We start from the raw sequence: 26,562 nt of genomic DNA on the forward strand, positions 1-26,562 counted from the left end.
AGAATTTTTATTAAACTCAATATTTAAATATCTGAAAACATTTTTATTGTTTAATATATTTGTATGTGTGAAATTATTTTGTGAAGATATTTCCCTCAAGCACTACACCATTAGAAAAGTTTTGTGGGATTTTTAGCTCTGTTGAATGCTCTAAAAATCTAGGAAAGGCTGCTTGCAACTTAAATATAACTAGGGATTGATTTTTTAAAAAGCTGCTCAGTAAAGAGCAGTTTTACTGTATTCTATGTGTGCAAACAGACAAAAAAAACAGCATTGCTCAAACAATAGCAAAATATTCCACCTCTGGTACAATAAGCCTGTCCTAGCATTGGCATAAAAAGCAGAATTCTAGGTTTGTAGCTTATTGAAATAGTAATTAGCTTCCTTTTGGTCAGTGGAAATACTTTCTCCCTCCTATTTATATCATGATGTTCTTTTGCTAAATGGTAGGGCTCACTAAGCTTTAGAAAACAAAAATCTTGGCGCCTGGAGCAGAGTGTCTTAATGATTATCCTTTTGTTCTTGGTGAAAATAATTAGTAGCAACAACTAGTATCCTGCTATGATCAAGACTGTGCTGGGATCCTTATGCTAACTCCTCTTTTACCCTTAGGAGTTATCAGTTCACAGAAGTTTGAACTCTCATTGAAAAGCTGTGGTTGTTTTGTCATTCCCTAAAGACATCATCATCCTGAACTGATATTCCCAGGGAGTCTTACCCACCTTAAATACAACCCATTCTGTACAGTCTTCTTTGCGTTGTGCCACATAATTTAGTATGTATTAATTGTCTTGTATTATTCCCTGTGTCCTCTAATAAGTCTTAAGCTTCTTTGATATAGATTAATACTCCAGCTTCTAGTGGAGAACCAAACAAATTGGTATTTAATTACTTGATAAATTTTATGTTCTTAAGTCATTTTGATTATTGTTTCCCTGTGTCTTATAGCTGGAGAGGTGCAGTGATTGAGCCTGAGCAGGGCACAGAACCCCCTTCCAATAAAATGCGAGAGCCAAGTCACAGGTCTTCAACAGCAGAAATTAAAAGCCAGAAGAAACCAGGTAGTCCTCTCTCCTTTCCGTGTTTTTGTTATTTATTCTTACATTAAAGTTGAGTTGTAATCTATTTGATAATATTTTATTTTGTGTTTTTGCATCTTCATTAGGGAAATTGGTCTTTTTCTTTTTTAATCTGTATTTTAAACATGTTTCAATGGCAGAGAAAAAGTCTTTTTAATATATACATAAAAGCAAGCAAAACAAAACAGATTTCTGCATTGGCTGTATCTGAAAATGTGTGTTCTGCAATTTTAGTCCATCTCTCCTTCAGGGACTAGTTAGTATACTTCATCAGTCTTGGAAACTTGGTTGGTCATAGCATTGATGAAACTTCTCATGTCTTTTGAAGTTATTTTTCTTTTTAACACTGTTATTGTATAACTTGTCTTGACTCTGCTTCACTGCATCAGTTAATACTAATCTTCAGAGGTTTCTCTGAAAACATCCATTCCATCATCAATATTACGTTAGGTTGATACACCATAATTTGTTCAACCATTCTCCAGTTGATGAGTATTTCCTGAGCTTCCAGTTCTTTGCTGTAACAGAGAGCTGCTATAAATATTTTTGCACATATGGGTCCTTTTCCTCTTTCTTTGATCTCTTTAGGGGGGCATAGGCCTAGTAGAAGTCAAAGAGAACACATGTTTAGTGTTATCTTGATCAGTGTCATATTTACTCAAAAGCAATTGGATAGGGTTCTGTCTTCATATATAAATAATCTGTGTGATAATTATGGATTATTTATTCTTGGAAAGTTTAAAAGAATTTGGCTGTGAATCTTTCTAGGACAGGGTTGTTTTTTGTTTTGTTTTTTTTTTTTTTGAAAATTTTTTGGGTTACTTTTAAAATCTCTTCAGCCAAGATAGATCAATGTATTTAATTTCCTCTTGTGTCAGTTTGAGTAATTTTTTTTTTTAGGTAACCATTTACTTTCTTTACATTCTCTAATTTGTTAGATTATAGCTTTGGTTTTGTGTCCACCTTTTGTGTTCTCCAGACTTTCTTTTGTGTTGTGATCTCTTCTTTTTTCATTTGGAATTGCTCCTGTATGCATCTTTTTTCTTCTTTTTCTATTAAATTTGTGAATTTTATTGGCCTTGTTTTATTCAGTCATTCTTTCATTTTCCATTTCATGTATTTTGTTAATTACACAATTTTTCCTTGTCTCCCAGATGAATTCACAGATAAACTGTTTTAAAATTTTCTAAGATGGTGTAATCTACATATTATAGATTACTAAAAAATAGAGAAATAAAATACTATCCAACACTTTTTATGAGGCAAATATGGTGTTGATTTTTAAACCTGGCAAAAATAAAACTAAAAAAAGGAAATCTTAGAAAAAATAAGTTTTTTTAATGAACAGTTACAAAAATACTAAATAAAGTATTAGTAGATTTTAGTAATGTATTTTAAAAAGTTACTTATTGTTGCCAACCAGGGTTCATACCATTATTTGTAGGTATTTATTTGGAAAGCACAACTATCTTAGTAGAATCCACCTAGACAAGACTTTAAAAAACGGGGACTATAAAAAAATATGAGAATGAAATATCTTTATCTTATTTAGGAAGGGAAGATGCCTTTTTAAAATTCCCAAATAAAAGGAATTATTAGAGCCAAGATGTGTGCCTTTGATTGATGTACATAAAATAATTTTTAAAATGAATAATAGATGGGAGAAGTGTTTTTTTGCAAAATTGACAAAAATATTTAAAATCTAAAAAATTTCAAAGGCCCTGTTGAAATGATCCTTTCCACCTGCTGTTATTTCTCCTTCCTTTGGATTTCTATAATAACTTGGCTTGTATATTTCATGTGGCATTTCCGTTTGTCTTGTCTTATAGTTTATTTTGTATTTGTCTTTTTTTTTTACTTGTATATTACTAGATCCTTGAGAGTAAGAATTGTTTTATCATTTTGATATCTTTTTAACCATCTAGCCTGGTGCCTTTCACAGAGATTATATTTATTTATTAAATAGTTAAAGACTTTCCATCAAACGAATAGAATAGACACATGTTTTATATGAAAGGAAATAACAAGAAGTAACAATTTTGCTCCTTAAATTATTGAGTTAAGGGGGATCTAGGTGGCATAATGGATAGAGCACTGGCCCTGGAGTCAGGAGGACCTGAGTTCAAATTCAGCCTCAGACATTTGACACTTACTTGCTTTGTGACCCTGGGCAAGTCACTTAACCCTGATTGCCTCCTCCCCCCAAAAATTACTGAGTTGTAATATGATATGATTGATAAATAGACTAAGAATTCAGGGGCTCAAACTTTAATTTCTCCTTTGCCATTTGCTATGGGATCCTGGAAAAGTCATATATCCTAGTCCTCAGTTTAAAAAAGGGGGGGAGGAAGACTTGTTTTGTTTTGAAACATTGCTGATTGAATGTAATACTATCAAAGTACACAAAGGCTATAGCATTGCAGATTCAGGCAAGTGATTATGTGTTTGGTTGAAGTTTTGTCAGGTATAGGTAAGTTTAGTAGTAACTGGGGAGAGGTGTTAGCATCTCTGTTCATCTCTGTAAGCATTTCTAAAACATGCATGCTTATGTTTTGAAAACTCTTTGGGACCCAGTACCTTATGATACAATTTGTTTGGTGATAACTTCTGGAGAGGTGGAAAGGGCATTTAGATCTGTCAAATGAGTGTCCCAGCTACTGCAACCCTTAGGCTTAGAGAGGGCAGGGTAGTCTGAACCAGGAGGAGGGTTATGGTGACCAGGAAGTAAATGTAATAGGATTTTATAGTTGGAAAGGAGGTTTAGTCCAATGCTGTCATTTTCTAGACTAGGAGATAGGCCTAGCGAGGCTAGTTGACAAAAAGTGACACAGCTGGGATTCAAACCTTGGTCTTAAGGTGTAATACCATGTTCTCCCTGTGCCTGTGATTCTCAAACCTTTCTGTCTCAGGACCCCTTTACAGATAAATCAAATTAAAAAAGAAAACCTATTGAGGATCCTTCCCCCAGGAGCTTTTGTTTAGGTTGGTTATGTGTATCAGTATTTACTATATTAAAATTTTAATGTCATAGTATTATTATGAAAATAGTTTTGACCTTGTGAACCCCCTGAATGAGTCTCAGGGACTACAATTTGAGAACCACTGCTCTGTACTAAATTGCTATAGTAGTCTTATGGGATTTTAAAGCTTTCTGTAGAACTCCTGAGCAGCCAGATTTCTTGTCAAATTCATGGTAACCCTTACTTCATCTCAATTTAGCTCTTTTCCTCTCTTTTTTTCCCTCTGAGTTCTGAGGTAGAAGTGAAGTTCTTTATTTTTATCTTGGTTATGACACACAATGTCTCCTACTGTTGACTCTGAATAGTAGAGGTTTAGAATGCAGTATCCATAGCAACCATAACTCCGCAGTAACAGATGGTCCTCCTGAGGATCTTGAGACTTGTTTATTATATTCAGTCAGATCTTCCATCTTTTTGCCATATTGAAAGACAATGTTCTCTTTAATCTTATAGTTCTCATCAATGAAAGGCAAAAGGCTGTGATAGAAGCGTTCCGCCATGCATGGAAAGGATACAAAAAGTTTGCCTGGGGACGTGATGAACTAAAGCCATTGACACATTCATTTAATGAGTGGTTTGGACTTGGTCTGACAATAATCGATGCCCTGGACACCATGTGGATTTTGGGTTTAAAAGAAGGTATTATTTATTGTTCATATCTCCTGATTATCCCTTGTTTGAAAGTATACTTTGCTAGACATAACCCAAAGTAGTATACCAAGTACTTGATGCCTTTTGTTTTGTTCAGTCAGCAAACATTTATGTACTGTATTGGAGGTGGAGGAGATAGAAAGGTAAGTATAGTTCATCCCACCATTCAACTTATATAGTAGAAGAGGAAAAGACTTATAAACAGAAATATTACAAGTTAGAATATGTTAAGTACATAAAAGAAGTATAAAATGCTATGTGATCAAGTGAGGAGAAAATGGCACTTTTATATAAGAGGTAGCTTTTAACTGACCATGGAAGTGTGGGTGGAATACCCGCAAGTGGAGATAAGGCATTTCAGGTGTTGGAAAGAATGTGAGTAAAAGGAGCAGAGGTGAAAAAATTTGCATGGGGGGATGGTGCACAATCCATTTTAGCTAGATTATAGAGTACTTAAAGGGAGAAAGAAGAGGAGATAAGGTGGGATAGATTGGAGCCAGTTTGTGGAGAGCCTTGGATGTCAGGCTAAGGAATACAGGCTTCATATCATAAGGAGTGGGGAGCTATTAAAAGTTTTTGAGCAGACAAAGAACATGAAGACCAATATGTGAATGATGTGTAGAATGGATTGGGAAAGGTATGGTGCTTTCTGATGGCAGGGGTTGGATTAGATAACTTTTTTTTAGATTAATTTATTTTTAGTTTTCAACATTGAATTTCACAGGATTTTGAGTTCCAGATTTTCTCGTCTCCCCACCTCCCACTCTAAGATGGCATGTATTTTGAATAGTTTTTCCTCTAATCTGCCCTCCCTTCTATCATCCCCTCCTTCTCTTATCCCTTTCCTCTTCTATTTTGTTTTGTTTTGGGGGGGGGTTGAGCAATTGCCCAGAGTCACACAGCTAGTAAGCTTTATGTGTCTGAGGCCAGATTTGAAATCAGGTTCTCCTGAATCCAGGGCCTGTGCTCTATCCACTGAGCCACCTAACTGCCCCTCCCTTTCTATTTTCCTGTAGGGCAGGATAGATTTCTATACCCCTTTGTCTATGTATCTTACTTCCCAGTTGCATGTAAAAACAATTTTTAACATTTTTTTTAATAAGTTTGAGTTCCAGATTCTCTCCCTTTCTCCCTCCCCACTCACCCTCATTGAGAAGGCAAACAATTTGATATAGGTTATACATGTGTAGTCATGCCAGACACTTCCGTAATAGGCATTTGTGAAAGACTATATTTCCCCCCATCCTGTCCCGTCCCTCATTTTTTCTATTTTCTCCTTTGACCTTGTTCCTGCTCAAAAGTGTTTGCTTCTGATTACCTCCTCCCCCGATCTGCCCTCTCTTCTATCATCCCATCCCCTTCCTCCCCTATTTTCTTATAGGGTAAAATAGATTTCCATACCCATTTGAGTGTGTGTATGTTATTCCCTCCTTACGCCAAATCCGATGAAAGTAAGATTCACTCATTCTCTTTTACCTCCCCCCTCTTCCCTCTTCACCTCCACTATAAAAGCTTTTTCTTGTCTGTTTTATGTGAGATAATTTACCCTATTTTACCTCTCCCTTTCTCCTTCTCCCAGTACACTCTTCTCTCACCCCTTAATTTATTTTTTAGATGTCATCCCTTCATATTCAACTCAACCTGTGCGCTTTGTCTGTACACACACACACACACACACACACCCACACACCTCCAACTACCCTAATACTGAGGAAGGTCTCATGAGTTACAAATATTATCTTTCCATGTAGGAGTGTAAACAGTTCAACTTTAAAAGCCCCTTATGATTTCTCTTTCCTATTTACCTTTTCATGCTTCTCTTGTGTCTTGTGTTTGAAAGTCAGATTTTCTATTCAGCTATGGTCTTTTCATCAAGAATGCTTGAAAGTCTGCTGTTTCATTGAATGTCCATTTTTTCTCCTGAAGGATTATGCTCAGTTTTGCTGGATAGGTGCTTCTTGGTTTTAATCCTAGCTCCTTTGACCTCCGGAATATGATATTCTAAGACCTCTGATCCCTTAATGTAGAAGCTGCTAAATCTTGTGTTATCCTGATTGTCTTTCCACAATATTTGAATTGTTTCTTTCTGACTGCTTGCAGTGTTTTCTCCTTGACCTAGGAACTCTGGAATTTGGTTATAATCCTAAGAGTTTTCATTTGGGGATCTCTTTTAGGAGGTGATCAGTGAATTCTTTTAGTTTCTATTTTACCCTCTGGTTCTAGAATATCAGGGCAGTTTTCCTTGATAATTTCTTTCTTTCTTTCTTTTTGGTTCATTTTGTTTTTATTATAAAAAACAACAAAGAACATGTACATATACAAGCATTTTAAGAAATAATGAATACAAGATAAATCAGAACCATGTTGAGTTATTAAACCCCTTTTCTATATACAAACATTAAAATTCCCAAAGTGGGGCATCACCAAATGTGAAACACATAGCATTATACTGTACATTTCAAACATACAGAGATCTGGTTATCTCTGAATCTTTTATATACTGTAGTTGATACATAAAACTGCATTTAGAGTTTAGTTTTACTTCTCAGATGTCCCTTCCTGCTACAATAAGATGAAATTGAACAGTTTTTACTAAAGTTTACAAATGAGGAGAAAATAAGTTAAAATGAATTTCTGGTAAGAGCTTTGTCTTTTATTCTGTCCAGAAGCCCACTAAAAACAAAAAATACAGTTTTGTAGCCCATCCCTAGGTTCAGTAGTGGAAGACTCTGCTATCCAAGTCTTTTTTAGCTATATAATTCTCTCGTCTTGAGTACATAGTCCAGAAACTGTTTCGGTTCAGGAAGCAATAGCATTTTCATTTAGTTAGGTTAAATTTAAAATGCCATGTATTTTTTAAAAGCCAACACTAAAAAAAATACTTTCTGCAGCATAAAGGGCAAAGTTCAAGTTTTTGTTATCTGATCATAATACAATATTTCAACCATCATCATTTGAAACACGTTGGGCTTATATGAAATGTATAGTCAATAATACGATAATTTTGTGAAGGATATCCCTTCTCGAATAAAGTCATTCTTATTTTTTCTTTTCTGCTTATAACAATAAGGAATGTCTGTCTTTTGCTTGGTTTTGTTGTTGATATTGCTTTGATTATTTCTCAGCTATATCAACCAGCTCTTCTGATAAAGACAAAAGGGCACTTGGACAGATGCAGTGTTTTTCTCCTCCGTGGTTTAGCTGAGGTCTCCTGCACACAACAAGTTGACTTCAGTCGTAGCAGCAGATGAGATGTTCTTTGCGGTCATTCTTGTCCAATTTTCTCGTACCTTGGACACTTCTGCTGGATTGCTGGGACTCAAGTCACAAAGAGCATATACAGTGGCTAACTGAATACTCCAGGATACATCTTCTTCATTTAAATGTTGTGTGAACATACAAATCATGGAACTGATATTTTTCACAGCAGAAGAAAATCCTTCCTTCAAACGTAGTTGGCCTAAATGATCTCTTTTCCAGTTGGGAATGCTTGCTGGAAGGCAGGCTTTCATAAGCAGTTAGCCAGAATACCTTGATAATTTCTTGAAAGATGATGTCTAGGCTCTTTTTTTGATCATGGCTTTCAGATAGTCCAATAATTTTAAATTAACTTGTCCTGGATCTATTTTCCAGGTCAGTTGTTTTTCCAGTGATATATTTCATCTATTTTTTCATTGTTTTGGTTTTGTTTTATAATTTCTTGAATTCTCATAAAGAGTCATTAGCTTCCATTGCTCCATTCTAATTTTTAAGGAAGTATTTTCTTCATTGAGCTTTTGGACCTCCTTTTCCATTTGGCCAATTCTGCTTTTTAAGGCATTTTTCTCCTCCTTGGCTTCTTGGACCGCTTTTGCCATTTGGCTTAGTCTTGTTTTTTTAAAGTGTTATTTTCTTTTTTTTTGGCAATTGGGGTTAAGTGACTTGCCCAGGGTCACACAGCAAGTAAGTCAAGTGTTTGGTCTCAGGTGAAATTTGAACTCAGGTCCTCCTGACCTCAGGGCTGGTGCTCTATCCACTGCGCCACCTAGCTGCCCCTTAAGGTGTTATTTTCTTAGGTATTTTTTTGGGTCTCCTTTAGCAAGTTGTTGACTCGTTTTTCATGATTTTCTTGCATCACTTTCATTTCTCTTCCCAATTTTTCTTCTATTTCTCTTACTTGTTTTTCAAAATCCTTTTTGAGCTCTTCCATGGCCTGAGACAAATTCATGTTTTCCTTGGAGGCTTTGGATGTAGGAACTTTGACTTTGTTGTCTTCTTGTGGTTGTATGTTTTGATCTTCTTTGTCACCAAAGTAAGATTCTGTAGTCTGAGTTTTTTCCCACTGTTTATTTACGTTCCCAGCCAATTACTTGACTTTTTAACTCTTTGTTAAGGTAGGGCTCTGCTTCTAGTGTGGAGGTGTACTGTCCCAAGCTTCAGTGGTTTTGTGCAGCAGTTTTCAGAGATAGTTCTAGGGACCTGTAAATGTTCAGTTCTTCCAAGGTGGTATGATCAAAGGAGAGGTGTTTACTTCTTTGCTGGCCTGTGCTCTGGTCTATGAGTGACCACAAGCATGCTTTTCTGCCTTGGAACTTTGAGGAGGACTCCCTCTCCACCGCTGCCATAAGCTCTGCCACGCCAACACTCCTTCTCACCCCAGGACCGCCACCCAAAACTTCGACCCAGATCCAAGCACAGGCAAAGCAAGAGAATCCTGCCTCAGCTCCAGCAAAGAGATCTCTGCAGTCCCCCTCTGATCAGCTGTTCGTTCCTCCCACTGTCTGTGGAAGCACCTGCCAGGGCAGGGGCTGGACTGAGCTCCTCTCTCACCTACGTCCAACAGACCTTTCCCACTGACCTTTTAAGTTGTGTTTGGCGTTTGTGGGTTGAGAAGTCTGGAAACCGCCTGTGATTCAGTCTCTTGAGTCCTACTCTGGGTTTGTCTTTGCCTGTGCGGCCCACACTGTACTGTTCTCCTCTTCCAGCCCACCGCAGCAGAACTTTCCTATCACTCATCCAGTTATCCTGGGCTGGAAATTTGTTTCACTCTGTCTTTTTGTGGGTTCTGCTACTCTAGAATTTGTTTAGAGTCATTTTTTACAGGTATTTGGGAGGGGTTTGGGGGAGAGCTCAAGAGAGTCATTGCTTTTACTCTGCCATCTTGGCTGTGCCCTGACTAGATGACTTCTTAATGTCTTTTAGTTATATGATGTCATGCTGTTCTCATAGGTTGTCTAATGTAACTTAAAAAATATAGGGTGGTATTCAGTATCCCTTATTGCATATTCTTGTTTGGCTGTCAAAATCATGAGTCCTATGTGCTACTCCCTTTATTTTTAGGAGACTGGAGACAACTACTTATCGCTGTAGTGCAAGTGAGACATAATGAAAGCTTGAATAAGCATTTGTGGCAGAGGTACAGATATTTGGGTGTTTCCTTAATCTGTTGTCAGTAGTAGTTAAATAAATGCCTGTGTTTTATTCATATCTCCATTAACATAGATTTGGGATTATAGGGTTTTCTTTCTGGAAACCTTTTTTTTTTCTAGATTTATTTTTTTTATTTTTCTTTCTTTTTTTTATCAATTTATTTTAATTTATCAGTAATCACTTCCATATGCTTTTGAGTTGGAAATTTTTCTCCCCCTTCCTCCCCACCACCCTCCCCAAGACGGCACACAATCTGATATAGGCTATACATTTACATTCCTATTAAACGTATTTTCATATTAGTGATGTTGTAAGTAAAAATTAAAACCAATAGGAGGAACCAGCAGAAAGAGGAAACAAAACTCAACAGAAGAGAAAAAAAATAGCAGTTCAACTTCCATAGTTCTCTTTGGATGTGGATAGCATTTTCCATCACGAGGCTTCTGGAGATGTCTTAGATCCTTGTATTGCTGGAAAGAGTTAAGTTTATCACTATTAGTCATTGTATAACGTGGCTGTTACTGTGTACAACATTCTCTTAGTTCTGCTCACTTCACTCAGCATCAGACCATACAAGTCTTTCCAGGTTTTTCTGAAGTCAGCCTGTTCATCATTTCTTATAGCACAATAGTATTCCATCACATTCATATACCACAACTTGCTCAGCCATTCCCCAATTGATGGGAATCCTCTCAGTTTCCAATTCTTTGCCACCACAAAAAGAGCTGCTATGAATATTTTTGTACATGTGGGTCCTTTTCCCATTTGTATGATCTCTTTGGGATATAGCCCTAGAAGTGCTATCGCTGGGTCAAAGGGTATGCACATTTTTATAGCCCTTTGGGCATAGTTCTAGAAACCTTTTTAAAGAGAGACAGTGTAGAGTAATGTAAAGAGTGCTAGACTTAAAGTCAGTAGAGACTTGTTTCACTTGCCACCTTCAACACTTAATATCTGTGACTCTGGGCAAAACTACCTCCTGGATATCAGTTTCTTCATCTGTAATTGGGGATGATAGTTGCACTCTCTACCTCATAGGAATTTTGTGAGGAAAGTGCTTTGTAATCTTTTAAGAAAATGTTATTTGTATTCGTAAATTAATAACAATAATAATAAATTAATTATACAAACTATTTTCTCTTGGAGAAGATGTTTCCCGATGGTAGGAATTTTAAGGATTTGTCCAACCATGTGAAACTACGCTATCTTATCAGCTTGCACAGTATAAACATAGTGCATATCACTATAGTTTATCTGCATTGCTGTAATCTCTACATATATAAAAAAAATCACAGTGATGTGTGGTACTCCTGATTATTCCTGTATGGCTATCAAAATGGTTGATATCCATTTGTGTTCTTTTCAAACATATTAATGCTGCTCCTGACTCTTTCTAGTTACATAAGTAGGTATTTGGTTGGGAGGTGCCCGCAAGTGAGCCTGTTATTTTCCTTTATGTATATATGTATTTAAAACAGGCAGAGATTTCCATAGGTACTTTAAAAATTTGTACAGACATAACTTTTTTGTTGTAATAGTTTATGACAATCACAGTTGACTTTTTTCCGGTCTCTCCTCATATTAGCCTTTATCACTTTCTACTTGTGTGACCCTGGGCTTCAGTCTCCTCCTCTATAAAATGAGAGGATGGACTATGCCTTCTGAGTCTCTGCTGCTCTAGGCTATAAAAGAAGTTTGGGTAGTTGGAGTAGAGCTCCCTTTACTAGACAGTTTAATTTAATTATATTTTTTTCAAGTCTTATTTGGTGCCTTTGGTTTACAAATTTCAGTTAAAGCCATTTAACTATACGCCTTTTACTCCTCAATGAATCCTTCTACCAACAAAGAAAAATACCTGAACAAATTGACCAGTATCGTAGGTGGCCCATGTCTGACAACATTTTACATTCATAGTCCCTGACCTCTACTGAGTTAAGGCAATTGTATTTCATCAGCTATATCTGGGACCAAGATTGATTATTAAATTTAATCCAAGTTCAGCTGCCTTTAAGTCTGGATAGCTTTAAAATTAGGTTCCTGGTAGTACCATCTGTTTGTCAGATCTAAAATATGTGTCTTCTTTAATTATAAGGAGAGCTGTCGATTTGTGAAAGACTATTATATTTAACCTTAGTACAGCTCTGGTCTACTGTACACATGCCCAGGTTCCAGTATATTTCTTTTCCATCTAAATTTTAAGCTTTATGGTTCTACTTAGTTTATGGGTAATATAACTCTAAAATCCCCTACCTCCCCAACATGTCTGAAGAGTGTGCTCTAGATACTTTAAACTGTGGTGGGTTTTTTTGTTGTTTGTTTGAGGTTTTTTGTTTTTTTTTTAACTTGGAAGATTTTGAGTGGTTTGGCTATATCTTGACCCTTGCCATCTCAAATGATAAATATTTGTAAAGTGCTTAGCACAGTGCCCAGCAAATAGTAAAAGCGATATAGATGCATATTCCCTTCTCCTTCCCCCTTTGCCTTCGAAAAACTAGCATCATTAACTTTTCTTATTTGGAGTCCTACTTAGGTATCCTCTTTTTTTTTTTTTTTTTAAGGTATCCTCTTTAACCCCAGAGACTAAAAACAAGTTTAGCCTTGACATAGAAAATTCATTTGCTAGATGGAAATAACTTTTTTTTTAGTCATATAGTTAAATTTTCAAACCTGACCGTAGAATCATAGATTTAGAGCTAGAGGTGATCTAGAATATGTGCAAGTAATATCCTTATCAGTTTAGTCCCTTTGGCCTTTTTTGTTTTGCAATGTAGAATTTGAAGAAGCCAAGACATGGGTGAAGACGGAATTGAATTTTGGAAAAAATGTGGATGTAAATCTGTTTGAGAGTACTATCCGAATCTTGGGTGGACTTCTGAGTACCTACCATTTATCTGGAGATAGTCTTTTTCTGGAAAAGGCAGTAAGTGATCTGAGTTTCCCAATTCAAGGTCCTTTTAAAGTTCTTCCCTTAAAAGTCACTGAATTGATATTCTTTCACTTGGTTTTTGTTACTGCCATGTTTAGGGTGGGGCTAACTTGATTATAATTTACTCCTTTATCATCATATTTAGCTATTTAATCACATCTTTGTGCCCATAATATGAGCTTGGCCCCCAATTGGTGCTTCTTCCACTTATAATTTTTTTAAGAAATGTGATTCACTGATGATTACAAATCGTATTTGAGTTTATATTGAGTCAGTTGGGTACAGGCAGATAACAATTCCTCACATTTCTATAGTGCCTACTATTTTAGGTAGACTTTATCTTATTTGAGCCTTTTAGTAGTCCTGTAAGATAGGAATTATCCTTCATTTACTAAGAGAAAATTGAGTTTCAGCGAGGTTAAGCCACTTGCCCAGCCAAAGTCACAACATGCTAGTGACAAGACAAAGACAGAACCTTGGTCTTTTGAGCTCTCTTCTAGTGTTCCTTCCACTGTAGCTGTTTCCTCAGACACTCTGTGGTTGCAGCTTGGTACATCACCAAGCAGCCCTCCTTACATGAAAATGGTGGGGGTAATACATCGGCCGAGCAGTATATAAAAAAGGTAGGTTCTTGAGGACTTTTATATGATTTATTGAATGTTTTCTTTTCTTCTCTTTTTTATTAGAAAGATATTGGAAATCGGCTAATGCCAGCATTCAACACCCCCTCCAGGATTCCATACTCTGATGTAAACATTGGAAGTGGTGTTGCCCACCCTCCTCGGTGGACCTCTGATAGCACTGTGGCAGAGGTGACAAGTATCCAGCTGGAGTTTAGAGAGCTGTCTCGACTCACTGGAGATATGAGATTCCAGGTATAGATCAACTTGTTATTTAGATATTTCCTTCTCAGGAAAAGGGGATCTTTTATTATGAGGCAGAAATTTAATCATTTATGGTCCCCTTTCTTTAACTTTATCCTTTGCTAATTAGTGCAAGAGGTTTGATTTTGTACTGTGCAACAGTAGTTGTAGAAAAAGAATGTCAGTAGCCTAGATGTCTGTCTGTAGTTCCAAATAAAGAGTATAAAACTAACTTAGCAGACATCATCATAAATTAGTCATCTGGCAAAGTTTGTTGGGATTGACTTGGTTCTAACAGGTCTTCATGGAAGAAAATAGTGGTTGGGGGTGGGTTTCTCCCTTAGGTGGGAAAACTGGAAGTCATTTCTCTTTAACATTCTTTAAATCCCGTAGATTTATTAAAAGAGGCAAATAATTGCCTTTATTCCTTTGTATCTTTTCCTTATTGTGGTTCCCAATTGAATTCTCTGCTAATTTAGAAACAGAACAGTTTTTAGGTTTCAAAATCTCAACTTGTGGGACTGTTTGACTCTTTAATGACTCCAGTTTGAGTTGATAGTTCATGTATTTATTCTGGGTGAGCTACTGCTTCTTTTAATATGTAATTTAGAAGCTATTTTATAGGTGCATGGATTCAAGGAAGCTTAGAGCTGTACTGACCTTTAGAGATAATCTAGTTCATCTCTCATAATTGATGCTTTTAAAGGTCATAATAAGGTTTGAAAACAGATTTGTTTTTGCTTTGCCTTCCAGGAAGGTATATGAATCAATAAAATTCAACAAGAATTCAACAGAGATTTATTCATCATTTCATATCAGCTGTTGGTCAGTGGCAGGCAACTTATAAAGTAAAAGGCTCCATAGTCATTAGATTGAATAAAAATTAACTTAGGGACTTGAAAATTGTTAGGAAGGTAAATTAAGCTCTTCTGTACCCTGTCAGAGAATACCTGCCAGCAACTTATCTGCCCCTAAATTACTTTAATATTATGTACCAGGGTCTGAATTGCCTTTGTAAACCTCATTTAGAGTAATCTGAGTTAAGCCTTTGTTAAATTCCAGCCAGGTGCTGTTTGGTTATGGGAAATGAAGGCTGCCAGGCAACATTTGGCTTTTTTCATGATGACCTATTCTGCCAACCTTAATTAGGAAATGCAGCCTACTGAGGCAGACTTGGGTATTCAGAGATTCATCTAGTTAGCTTCCCTTTGACCTCTTGCTTTAGCTCTAGGACCATAACATTCACATATTTGTTCTTCTCTACCTGTTTCCTTTGTTGAATGCTACAGACAGCTGTGGAAAAAGTGATGAAACATGTTCATTCCCTATCAGGGAAGAATGATGGCTTGGTTCCCATGTTTATCAATACCAACAGTGGCCTCTTTACTCACCTGGGAGTCTATACTCTAGGTGCCCGAGCTGACAGCTACTATGAATATTTGCTGAAGCAGTGGATCCAGGGAGGAAAGAAAGAAAATGAGTGAGTTCTGCTTTCTCTGCTTTTGAAATAAGGTCTTTGTGAATTCAATTTGTACTGTAGCTCTCTACTGGCATTCCCAAGTTTAATTCACCAAACATTTTGTAAGTGCCTACTGTATTCAGAGCAGTGGGTAGACACTAGAAAAGATAATGAATCCTGGATAAGACATGGTTTTTGTACCACATGATTCTCATGTCCTACTATGGTTCTGTGTCATGCAAGTATAATACAAAGTAGTAACATAATTGCATTACGAATGTGCAAGCAAATTGAATTTTGAATGGGAAAGTCAATTACTGACTAGGAGAACCATCCAAGGCTTTTTGGAGAAGATTAACATTTGAGTTGGGCTTTACAGGATGGATAAGAAGTCTTCAGGTGGAGATGTGGGGGCAGGGTAAGATTCTAGGCACAGGGGGAACAGTTGTGGGCACAGGGTGAACAGTTGTGAGTACAGTTTCTGTTCAGGAGAGAATGAATGGTACAGCTTGTCTGGAGTGTGAGAGTACGTAGAGAGGAGTTATCAGGCAGGAGAGACATCATGGTGCTGGTATATGGAAGGCCACAGGAATTCCAAGCTAAAGAGTTATAACTTTACTCAGATAGTAGTATGCCATTGAAGAGTTTTAACCGAAGAATGATATGACTGGATATCCTAAGTAAGGATTAGTCTGGTGGCAGTATAAAGTGATCAGTGGGCAGAGACAGAGTTGGAGATGAGCGTGGGAAGACCTAGAAGGAGGCTGTTTTCCAAGTAAGTGGTAAAAAGGACCTTAGCAAGGTAGTGATAATGGGAATAAGACAGATGGGAATGGATCAGAGATGTTGTGTAAGTAGAATTGATAGGACTTGGTAACTGATTAAATTTTTCCACTTTCATATCCAGTCATCTACCAAGTTCTGTCAGTTCTACTTTTGCAATAACAGATAACACAAAACTTTTAAACATGTGAGACTGACAAGAATAATGATATTAGAATAGAACCCAGGGGTTTTTGTTTTGTTTTAAAGAAATAATAAGCTGGGGTTTGGAAATGTTGAATTTGAAATGATGACAGGATATCCAGGTGGAGATGTCCTCTAGGCAGTTGTAGACAAGTCTAGATTTGTTATGTCATCAGTTTAGGGCAAATAACCCATGTAGGAAACTCCCTGCACAGATTTGTATTAACAGCTCCATTGTAACTTAATCTTAAACAGTTGTCTTGGGCACTAAGAATTTAAGCAATTTAACCATGGTCATATAGCTAGAAGGTAGTATTTGAACTGAGAGCTTTCTGACTTCAAAGCCAAGCATCTATTCTGCTGGGCTGTCTCGTTTGGAGATGCAGGTCTTGAAATTTAAAAAAAAAAAAAAAAACTTTGGTTGCTAAATTGTTCTTTTTTTCTTCACCTATCATTATTTAAAATTAAATTTCATTTTATTTTTAGATCTGCATTCTCTCCCTTTCACCTTTCCCCCACATTGAGAAAGGAAATAAGCAACACCCTCACACCCCACCTCTATTACAAATATGTGTATTCAAAAAAGTTTCCTACATTGGTCATATCTAAAAATTTTTATCTCAATCTGGACTCTTGAGTCCATCATACCTTTATGAGGAGGTGAATAGCATTTTTTACCTTGAGTTCTCTAGAATTATGGTTGGTCATTGAAACACCAATAGTCTTATCACTGGGATGCTTCAGATTCTTAAGAAGAAAAGTTTATAATATGACAGAAAAGGAAAATGACAAATGTTGGAGGAGATGTAGGAAAATTGAGACACGAATGCACTATTAGTGGTGTTATGAACTGATCCAACCATTCTGGAGAGCAATTTGGAACTGTGCCTAAAGGACTATAAAACTTGACATATTCTTTGATCCAGCAATACCACTACTAGGTCCATATCCTGAAGAGATTAAAACAAAAAAGGAAAAGGAACTATATGTACAAGAATATTTAAAGCAGCTCTTTTAGTGTTGGCAAAGAATTGGAAATTGAGGGGAAGCCCATCAGTTGGGGAATGGCTGATTGTTATGGAATACTATTGTGCTGTAAGAAGTGATGAGTAGGATGCTCTCAGAAAAACCTGGAAAGACTTACATGAACTGATGCTGAGTGAAATCAGCAGAACCAGGAAACATTGTACACAGTAACAGCCATATTGCACAATGATCAGCTGTGGATGATTTAGCTATTCTCCACAATACAAAGATCCAAAATAGTTGGACTTATGATGAAAAATACTATTCACCTTCAAAGAAAAAACCAGTGGAATATGAATGGAGATTGAAGCATATTGTTTTTGTTTTTGTTTTTTTTTTAACTTTATTTTTTTTTTCAGTTTTTTTTGGTCTGTTCTTTCACAGCATGACTAATATAGAAATATGTTTTGCATGATTGCACGTGTATAACCTTTATCTTGATAGGGCGGGGATAGGAGGGAGGATGGGAGAGAATTTGGAACTCCAGGTAATTTAAAATGATTGTTTAAAATTGTTTTTACCTGTAATTTTTAAAAATTCCTATCTTAGGGCCGCTAGGTGGCGCGGTGGATAGAGCACTGGCCCTGGAGTCAGGAGGACCAGAGTTCAAGTCTTGCCTCAGACACGTAATACTTACTAGCTGTGTGACTCTGGGCAAGTCACTTAACCCCAATTGCCTACCCCCCCCCCCAAAAAAAATCCTATCTTAAAAAAAGAAAGACAATATTATATTGAACAGTTTAAATGTTGATTAAAAAAAAAAAGTAAATACTTTAGCTCTTGGGGGGAAAAGTGAGATCTAGATCACCTTTACCATAAAAACTTTGTTGACCCTCCCTGTTGTTTTCTTTGACATATAAATCAAACTTTATGTTGCTATCACTCTTCCACTTGGGGTTTCTAGAATATCTTTACCTTTGTAGTATTAAGAAATATTTGTCATAGGGTCTGTAAGCTAAAGCCTCAAGTGAGTTTGACTTCCCTGAGAGAACTATAGGATTTTATATAATCTTTTAAGTTGAGAAAGAAGATAAAACATGTGTCTTTCTGGACAAAAGAAAAAGTTACACTAGGATTCATCAAAGGCAAATTTGAAATCTTATTGTTACAAATAAAAACACTGGACTTGATATTAGAATAATAGGAAGTCCTGGCTCTAGCACTTAACTAACTGGTCACATATCCTTGGGCAAATGACTTGGGTCTCAGTTTCCTCATCCATAAAATGGGGGTGATAGATACATACATGTATATATATATATGAGACTCTGGTGGAAAATGCATTTGGTAAAGTACTATGGAAATCTGTTCATTGTATTAGTATTTGTGATTTCTTGGTTTGGAAACTCCCTTTCCCAATGTGGATCACAACTTACAATGTTGAGAGAATTGCTTCAGGTTCAGAGTAGTGAAATAACATTCATGGTTATACAGTAGCTAGCATGAGATGGAATTGAAACCCAGGTTTCTGAGGACTTTTTAATATCAGCATTCAGCTGCATTTGTATGTAAGTGCAGGCAAATCATCCACCAGTCTTTCTGAGTCAGTCTTTACCTTCAAAAACTCTGCATTCCTACATGCTAGAAAAACATTTATAGAGAAGACCAGATACATTTATTGTGTCCTTGAAAAGGCAGTACAGCATTGTGGATAGAAGACTGGCCTCTGATACACTGACTTCGTGACCCTGGGCGAGTTGCTTAATTTCTTAATGTCCAAGGCAGCTTGATAAGACTAGAGATTGCAGAGCAGGTGGTAGTGGGACAAGAAGGAGCAAGTGCCCTGTATGAGTGTAATCACAGGTCTTGTTTTCTACCCCACCCCTCCCAATCCTTGTCCTCAGTTGCAGCTCAAACGTGGGTCGTAGGGATGTAGATGTCTGTGTGTATAAAATTGGGAAATTGTTTTAATTAACAGATTGCTGGAAGAGTATATTAATGCCATAGAAGGGGTCAAAAGACACCTACTTCGGAAATCTGAGCCCAGCAAGCTGACTTTTGTGGGTGAACTTGCTCATGGCCGCTTCAGGGCCAAGATGGTGAGTCTCCGTACTCTTTGTTGCTTTATGGATGTGGTGACATTTTCCAAGAGTAGGAAACTTAAATTGAGGCCAGTTGAACAAGTAAAATTATATAAGATGAAATGCTCACGTTGAGCCCTTAACTATCAAGAAAAGAATGTGAAAATGCCTGGTTCTGACCCACTAAAATTAGGAGGGAGAGAAGATCCTGATGGTAACCCAGACAGACCTTCAGGTAGATGTTGCATACGATTTCACAAAGTTCTAGTGCTGTAGTGTTAGTCATTTGGACAGGATTTATTGTTATTGAAAGAAATAGATCATCTGAGTCATCAGGTTCTATACCAAACAACTTGGCTGTAGGTAGATCACAAGACATTTCTCTCCTTTTAGATAGATTTTCCCCACCTCTCCCAAATAAAGATCTGTAGACCCCCACTGACTTGTGGCCAGCAGAACAACTTTAGAGTTAGTTGATCCTTTATCTTTGAGTAAAGAGTGGTATTTTATCCCATGTCATATGTCAAATTGGGCTTGTTAGCAAGGAGTAAATGGAGAGTAAATGTTTCTTTATACTGTTGCTTTAAGGTTTTTCCTATTAAAGTTACAGTTTTTTTTTTAAGTTATTGCATCCCATTATGAAAGGATAGAAGCTTTGGTAGAATTTAAGTTGCTTATGTTAGGGTATTCAGCTAGAAAGTAATTCTGACTTAGCATGCTAATATTGTGGCTCTTACAGCTAATTCCCTTCCTCCTGCTCCAGTGTTACCCTCTTGGCCAGGTGTAGATATGCTCTTCAACCTTGAATTTGAACTATGGGTTAAATTAGCCAGAGTTGTCAGTGGGGAAATAGGGTTTTATCTTCCCTGTTGTATCCCAAAGGGTAGTTAGTGTGAGGTAAGGCTGTCCCAAAGGGTAGTGTGAAGTAAGGCTGGCAGGAAAGTTGTGATTTTTGAGATTCTAGTATTTGCTGTTCATCTCCAAAAATAGGTCAATGACTGTGACAACAGAAAAACTATTGTTTAAAACAAACCTGTGAATGTAGCTTACATTGATAGAAGCATAATGTCCAGAATGAGGGCTGTTAGTTTCTCCCTAGTCATTTGGAGTATTGTGTTTGATTCTCACTCTTATGTTTTAAAATGAACATTGACATACTGGAGCATGCCTAAAAAAAGAGCTACAATGCTGTTAGGGAGTCTGGAGGCCATACAGTAGTACAAGGATAGGTTGAAGGAATTGGGGGTGTTTGCCCTGAATAAGAGGCATGGGGAAAGGGGTTGTAGTTTGAGTATCTCAAGCATCATCATATAGAAGAATGTTGTTGCTAGACTCCTGAAGAGCTACTCTTACAGATTTAACCAACTCAGTTTGAGGGCAGAACTGAAAACAGTGGTGGAGACTGCAAAGAGGCAGATTTCTGTTTGATTTTGAAATCATAGGATCATAGATTTAGATCTGGGTTGGACCTTAGTGGTTATCTAGTCCAGCCTCCTCATTTTATAGATGAGGAAACCGAGTCCTAAAGGAAAAGTTAGTAATGATCAAAAGTGGAATTGGCTGCCTCCAAAAGTTGTGCATTCCCCATCTCTGAATAAATAATACAGCTTGGTTATCTTCCAGAAAAACTCTTATTTCTTTTTCTCATGGATACCTAAGGTTGAAAAAAAAATCATGCAATCTTAGTAATTCAGCTATTATTAAGTGCCTGCTATGTGCGACATATATTCAGGGCCCTAACTAGGAATTTTTGCACCTGGGGCTAGGACCCTGACCTATGCCTAGGATGAACAGCACTCCTGGTGATAGACTCCTGGACACTATGAGGCCACCATAGAAGAGGGAAGTAGCCTCACCACTCCCACTATCAAGAGGAAACAGCCATTTGGTAGCTTCCTGTTTTACTAATTATTCATGATAATCAAATGCTGAGATCAATTATTTTCACATGTATTGTTCAAGCAGGCCTGTTTCCCCCCACCCCCAATTACTAGCAGGTGGGGCCAGTAGAATGGTAACCCTCATACCAAATTGATAGAAATATTTTGGGGAAGGAGGCTGAAGTAAGGTTTGAAAGCCCCCACAAGGTATCAATTTAGAGCTAGAAGGGACCTTGGGAATCATTAGTCCAATTTCTTCATTTTTACAGAGGAAGAAACTGAAGCTTCAGAGAGAAGTAATTTGTTAAAGGAGGCTTATTCATTTCTTACTGAAATTGAGGCTGAGCTGGGGTGGAGACAGTCTAAATCTCCTGGACTCATAGGACTATTGGAATTAGAAGGGTCCTTAAAGACCCACGTTGTCCAATTCATTTATTTTATAGAGGAGGAACCAGGCCCAGAGTTAGTTTCGGAGCTCAGTCAGGTTGTTGTTGCTAGACTCCTGAAGAGCTACTCTTACAGGATTGCTGAATCAGCGTCAGGCCTCCCTCCCCAACCTCTAGGGCACTCAGGTCTCTGGCCTCTCCCAGGTCAAAGGAGGAATGATTAATCCATTCAGCTTTGGAATGCCCATCCTAGGGTTGAGTAACTTTTTTTTTGTGTGAGTGTACATTTACCTAGCTTTATATGTAGCTGCTTGTGTTTCCCTTCCAGCGAGCTGTCCGCCTCAGCCATCTGTGTCCTCTTTTCCCATTCTTTCCCTTTCAACACTTCTCCCCCTACTCCTCACCTTGTGTGGCTTCATGAAAGTGAACTTTGATTCACTTCTGTGGGCGTTGTCTTCCTCTAGTAGAATTGCAAGTTCCTTGAGGGTAAAGATTGTTTCACCTTTTGTATTTGTATCCTTAGCACTTAGTACAGTACTTGGCATATTAAGCATTTGATGCTTTTTATTTTTTACAAAATTTGTTTATTTTCTGAATTTTACAACCACCAAGTAAAATGAACATTCCATATAAATTGCAGAAGAAAGAAGGTTAAAGGTACATGAAACTGCAAATCTGTTTTGTATAGCTTGCTTTTCTTTTTAAATGTGTAATAAATTCAACCTGTAGCTTTCAAAGCTGTTCTGCCTGATTCTTTCTGCCTTCTTTTCTTCTCTACATTAAAAAAAAAATCTCACACCAAAAAAAAAAGTCTCTATGACTTTGTCTTTTTTTTTTCTTCTGCTCTATTTCCTCAACTCCTCTTCCACCCCACCTATTAGAGGGGGAAAAAGGAGATGAAACAAAACCCTTATGACAAATATGCTTAGTCAAGCAAAACAAGTTCCCACATTGTCTGTCTGGAAATGTGTATCTTAACTCTGCATCTTGAGGCTATCACTTCTTTATCAAGAGGTTGGTAACATGTTTCATCATCAGTCCCCTGGAATTGTGGTTGGTCATTACATAGATGAGAGTTCTTAAGTCTTTGAAAGTTGTTTTTCCTTTATAATATTGTTGTACTTGTTCTACTTGTTCTTCTGGTTCTGCTAACTTCACTTACAAGTCTTCTTAGGTTTCTGTGCTTTTTCATTCATTTACATCTGGTGCTACTCTTACTATCTTGTCTCTTTACCTCACTTGTTCCTAAAACAGTCTCCCCTGCCTTTTCTCCTTCCTGGTAGTACAAAGTCTGTTAGGTTTCTTAAATCATTAAATTTCTGTCCCTGGGGCACATTTCTAATTTCTCCACCTTTGGGGTAATCCTATAGGCTAAGGAACATATAAAGGTGAGTAGGACGTAGTTCCTACTCTAGAAGACATAGAAAATATACTCCAAATGACAATTACAAAATAGTCTATGATAGAGATAAAAGTGGTGTGGGAACTTTTAGGAGAACATCATCATTGTCAGTGTGGGAGAAGGGAAATCGTGGAGGAGAGAGTGTTTGAGCTGGGGATGAAGGATGAATATTATGTCAACAGACAGAAGTGATGAACTCAAGGTACAGAACGAGATGTTTTAGATACAGCCAGTATAGGTATTGATTTTGCTTGACTTTGCATAACTGGTACAATGATACTATTTTTCTTTTGATTTGAAGAGAGGTAAGGATGCGAGAAGGGGAGAGAGAACCAACAACAATGTTGGGATTATTAAAATAGGGAGGAAAAGCAAGAATTGTGGGTCATCGAGGCATTGTAAAAATGTAGAAGAGAACACAGTGAAGGTCAGCAGGAAGAGTAGGTAGCTTTGGAACTAATGTGTTGAATTTATTATGTGCTTAAAGAGAAAACCAGACTGTTTATGGCTTCTGTCCTGTGTAAGGAAATGTTCACATTTGATATGGGTTAAGTTCGAATTTTGAGAAATAGGCAGAGCTTGATGGGGGGATGGACTGATGATGATATTCTCTGTGGAGAAGGAAATGGCAATCCACTCCAGTTCCTTTGCCAAGAAAAACCCAAATAGGTCATGAAGAGTTGGACATGACTGAAACAACTGAACAACAACAAATGTGGGGAACATGTGGGAAGTGTTTGAACAGTGAGTAGTCTGTTTTGACTAGAGTGAGGAGTATGTGGTGGGAAATAGTGAGAAATAAGTCTGCAAAGGTAAGATCATAACATGGTTTTAGAGCTGGAATGAACCTCGGAAGTCATCTGGTCCATCCCCTTCATTTTAGAGATGAGGAAACTGAGGCCCAAAGAGGTTTAAATGACTTGCCCAACATTATACAGGTAGTAAGTGCCAGAGGTGAGATCTGAACCCAGGTCTTCTGGTTCTAAATCCAGCACTCTGTCCAGCATACCACACAGTGCCGGGTTGTGGAGGGCCTCAGAAGTGGGCTAACAAGTTTGGACTTTATTTGATGGACAGTAGGGAGTTACTAAGGCCTTTTTTTTTTTTTCAGAGCAGTGTAATGAAATAATTAAGTCTGTAGAAGAGAAATATTAGTCTGAAAGATATACATAGGATCAATTAGAGGAAGGAAAGACCTGAAGTAGAAAGGCTGATTGTAATTTTGTAGGTGTGGGACCTCCATCTGTTAAAGCCAGGAGTAATGACGGCGTGGATGTGGGCAGCAAGAGTGGAAGAGAAAGGCAGGAATGTACAACATGCGGTAGAAGTGCAGACAGGACTTGGCGACTAAATTGGGCAAATGAGCGATAAGCTCTCAGAGATGATGCTGAGGTTTCAACATAGGTTACCGGGAGGACGAGGAAAGTGCTGACAAGTGTAACTTCTGTTAACATTAGTAGACGGACTTTGACAATTCAAGTTTTGTTTCTGTTTGGCTTTGAAAAGTGTTTTGTCACTTTAATTTGAATGTGGCTGTAACCCATCAGGAAATTCACGAGACTTAATGAAGTAACAATGTAAAGAAAGACCTGACTTAGGAGAATGTCGTTCTCCAGCTTTCTCCATCCTCCTTATTTCTCATTTCAGAGGTAAGACCTTTTCTCAGACTTATGTCAAGATGCTGGCCCAAGTCAAGTACCCTCTATATCCTCTGTTAAGTATTTTTGTTTAAAAAGGTAGTCCTTTTTAGGTCCTGTTAGATTGTGCAGGCAGAATGAGAGAGCAAAGGAAAATGTTAACCAAGAAGATGAAAACAAGATTTGCCAGAGATAGACCAAAATGTGTATAATCAGGAGGAAACTATGTATGTATTTATCTGTTAGTTTGGAAACAGATCCTAATTTTCAGTGTCTAAGCCAGTGCTTGGGCCTGTGAGTGTCTAATGAATGGTACTAGTAGACTGTCCTCACAATGGCCACTTGAACGTTGTTGAGGGTTTCAGTGGTTTTAAAAAACTTCTGACTTTCAGGATCACCTGGTGTGCTTCTTGCCTGGTACTCTGGCTCTTGGAGCTCATAATGGATTAACAGCTGAACATATGGAACTGGCCAAAGCTCTCATAGAAACTTGTTACCAGATGTATCACCAGATAGAAACTGGCCTGAGCCCAGAGATTGTGTACTTCAACATTCATCCTCAGAAAGGCCATAAAGACGTGGAGGTCAAGGTAAGATGATGGTGTGATCTGGAAGCCGCTGGTAAAGGAAAGAATGGCCCACTTTTCTTCTTATTCCAGCTCTCTGAGTTAATAATCGTTGTTTTCCTCTAGTCTTCAGATAGGCATAATCTGCTTCGGCCTGAGACAGTAGAGAGCCTCTTCTATCTATATCGATTTACTGGTGACAAGAAGTACCAGGACTGGGGCTGGGAGATCTTGCAGAACTTCAACAAGTACACGAGGGTGAGGCCACATCTACAAACTGCTCTGAATTTTTAGTGGAGAAGGGTTTAGGCCCAGAGTCCTGAGCCTTCCTTGGCATGTTCATCCCTTTATTAAGTCTGGAGAGGGAATGATTTATGAAATGTTGAGTGAATCTTAGAAGAATTATAGAAGTGTAAGTAATTATATCTGTTATTATTTATACCTGCAGTGAGCTTGGTTAGTTACTTTCTGGCAATTTCCATAGGTGGGAAGAGTGGTAGAAAGTTGATGCCTAATACATTACCAGAAGGGTCTTTAGGGGTGTGTGTATGAGGTATGCCTGGGAGATTATCAGGTTAATTCTGGTTCTTTGTATGCTTTTTTCCTCCAATAGTTGGTCTCTCACTTGTGCACCTGTAATCTACTCTGGGGTACTTACTTCTAACCTCTTGTTTCTAAACTTTCACTCCATGAAGATCTTATTTTGTTTTTTTTAATGTTCAGGAATGCAATTTGTCCAATTACCCCTTTCTGCTTCTGGGTGGATTTCCAAGTGTCAAGGAGAAAAGATTCCCTTTAGACTTTGACCTTTATTTTTGTTTTGTGGGGTTTTTTCCTTAATTAAAAACAAAATTTAACAAGCATTTTTTTTCCTGTCTCTCCCCCCTCCCTTAAAAAATTCCTTGTAACAAATATGTATAGCCAAACAAAACAAATTCCCCCATCAGCTATGTCCAGAAGTGTATGTCTCATTCTGCATCTTAAGGTCTATCACTTCTATTTCAGGAGTTGGGTAGCATGTAGAACTTGTCTTTTTTAATGTGATGTATGACTAAGCTAACATTGTAGTATATGGTCTGTTCTCTGGGGTTCAGAGAGAAATAGGAGAATAGATTGCTGGACCCTGAATCAGGAAGACCTGTTCAAAGAGGGCCTCACACACTTACTAGCTGTGGACCCTGGGCAAATTACTTAACCTCTGTCTGCCCCAGTTTCTTCTGCTTTAATGGGGAATGGTATACTTCCTGCTCAGTTAGCATTCCCTCACAGGG

At 37.6% G+C, this 26,562-nt stretch overlaps 1 protein-coding gene across 1 annotated transcript in view; it reads left to right on the forward strand.

Moving 5' to 3' along the window:
• MAN1B1 (mannosidase alpha class 1B member 1) overlaps positions 1 to 26,562 on the forward strand; it is a 40,370-nt gene that overhangs the window by 10,065 nt on the left and 3,743 nt on the right. The window contains exons 5-12 of the mRNA XM_027849126.1: positions 949 to 1,061; positions 4,553 to 4,738; positions 12,931 to 13,079; positions 13,772 to 13,960; positions 15,238 to 15,428; positions 19,318 to 19,438; positions 25,118 to 25,315; positions 25,418 to 25,549. Coding sequence (XP_027704927.1) covers positions 949 to 1,061; positions 4,553 to 4,738; positions 12,931 to 13,079; positions 13,772 to 13,960; positions 15,238 to 15,428; positions 19,318 to 19,438; positions 25,118 to 25,315; positions 25,418 to 25,549 — 1,279 coding nt within the window. The remainder of the gene's footprint in view (positions 1 to 948; positions 1,062 to 4,552; positions 4,739 to 12,930; positions 13,080 to 13,771; positions 13,961 to 15,237; positions 15,429 to 19,317; positions 19,439 to 25,117; positions 25,316 to 25,417; positions 25,550 to 26,562) is intronic.

Source organism: Vombatus ursinus, unplaced genomic scaffold, assembly GCF_900497805.2.
Source record: "Vombatus ursinus unplaced genomic scaffold, bare-nosed wombat genome assembly UNPS02000580.1, whole genome shotgun sequence".
Lineage (NCBI taxonomy): Eukaryota > Metazoa > Chordata > Mammalia > Diprotodontia > Vombatidae > Vombatus > Vombatus ursinus.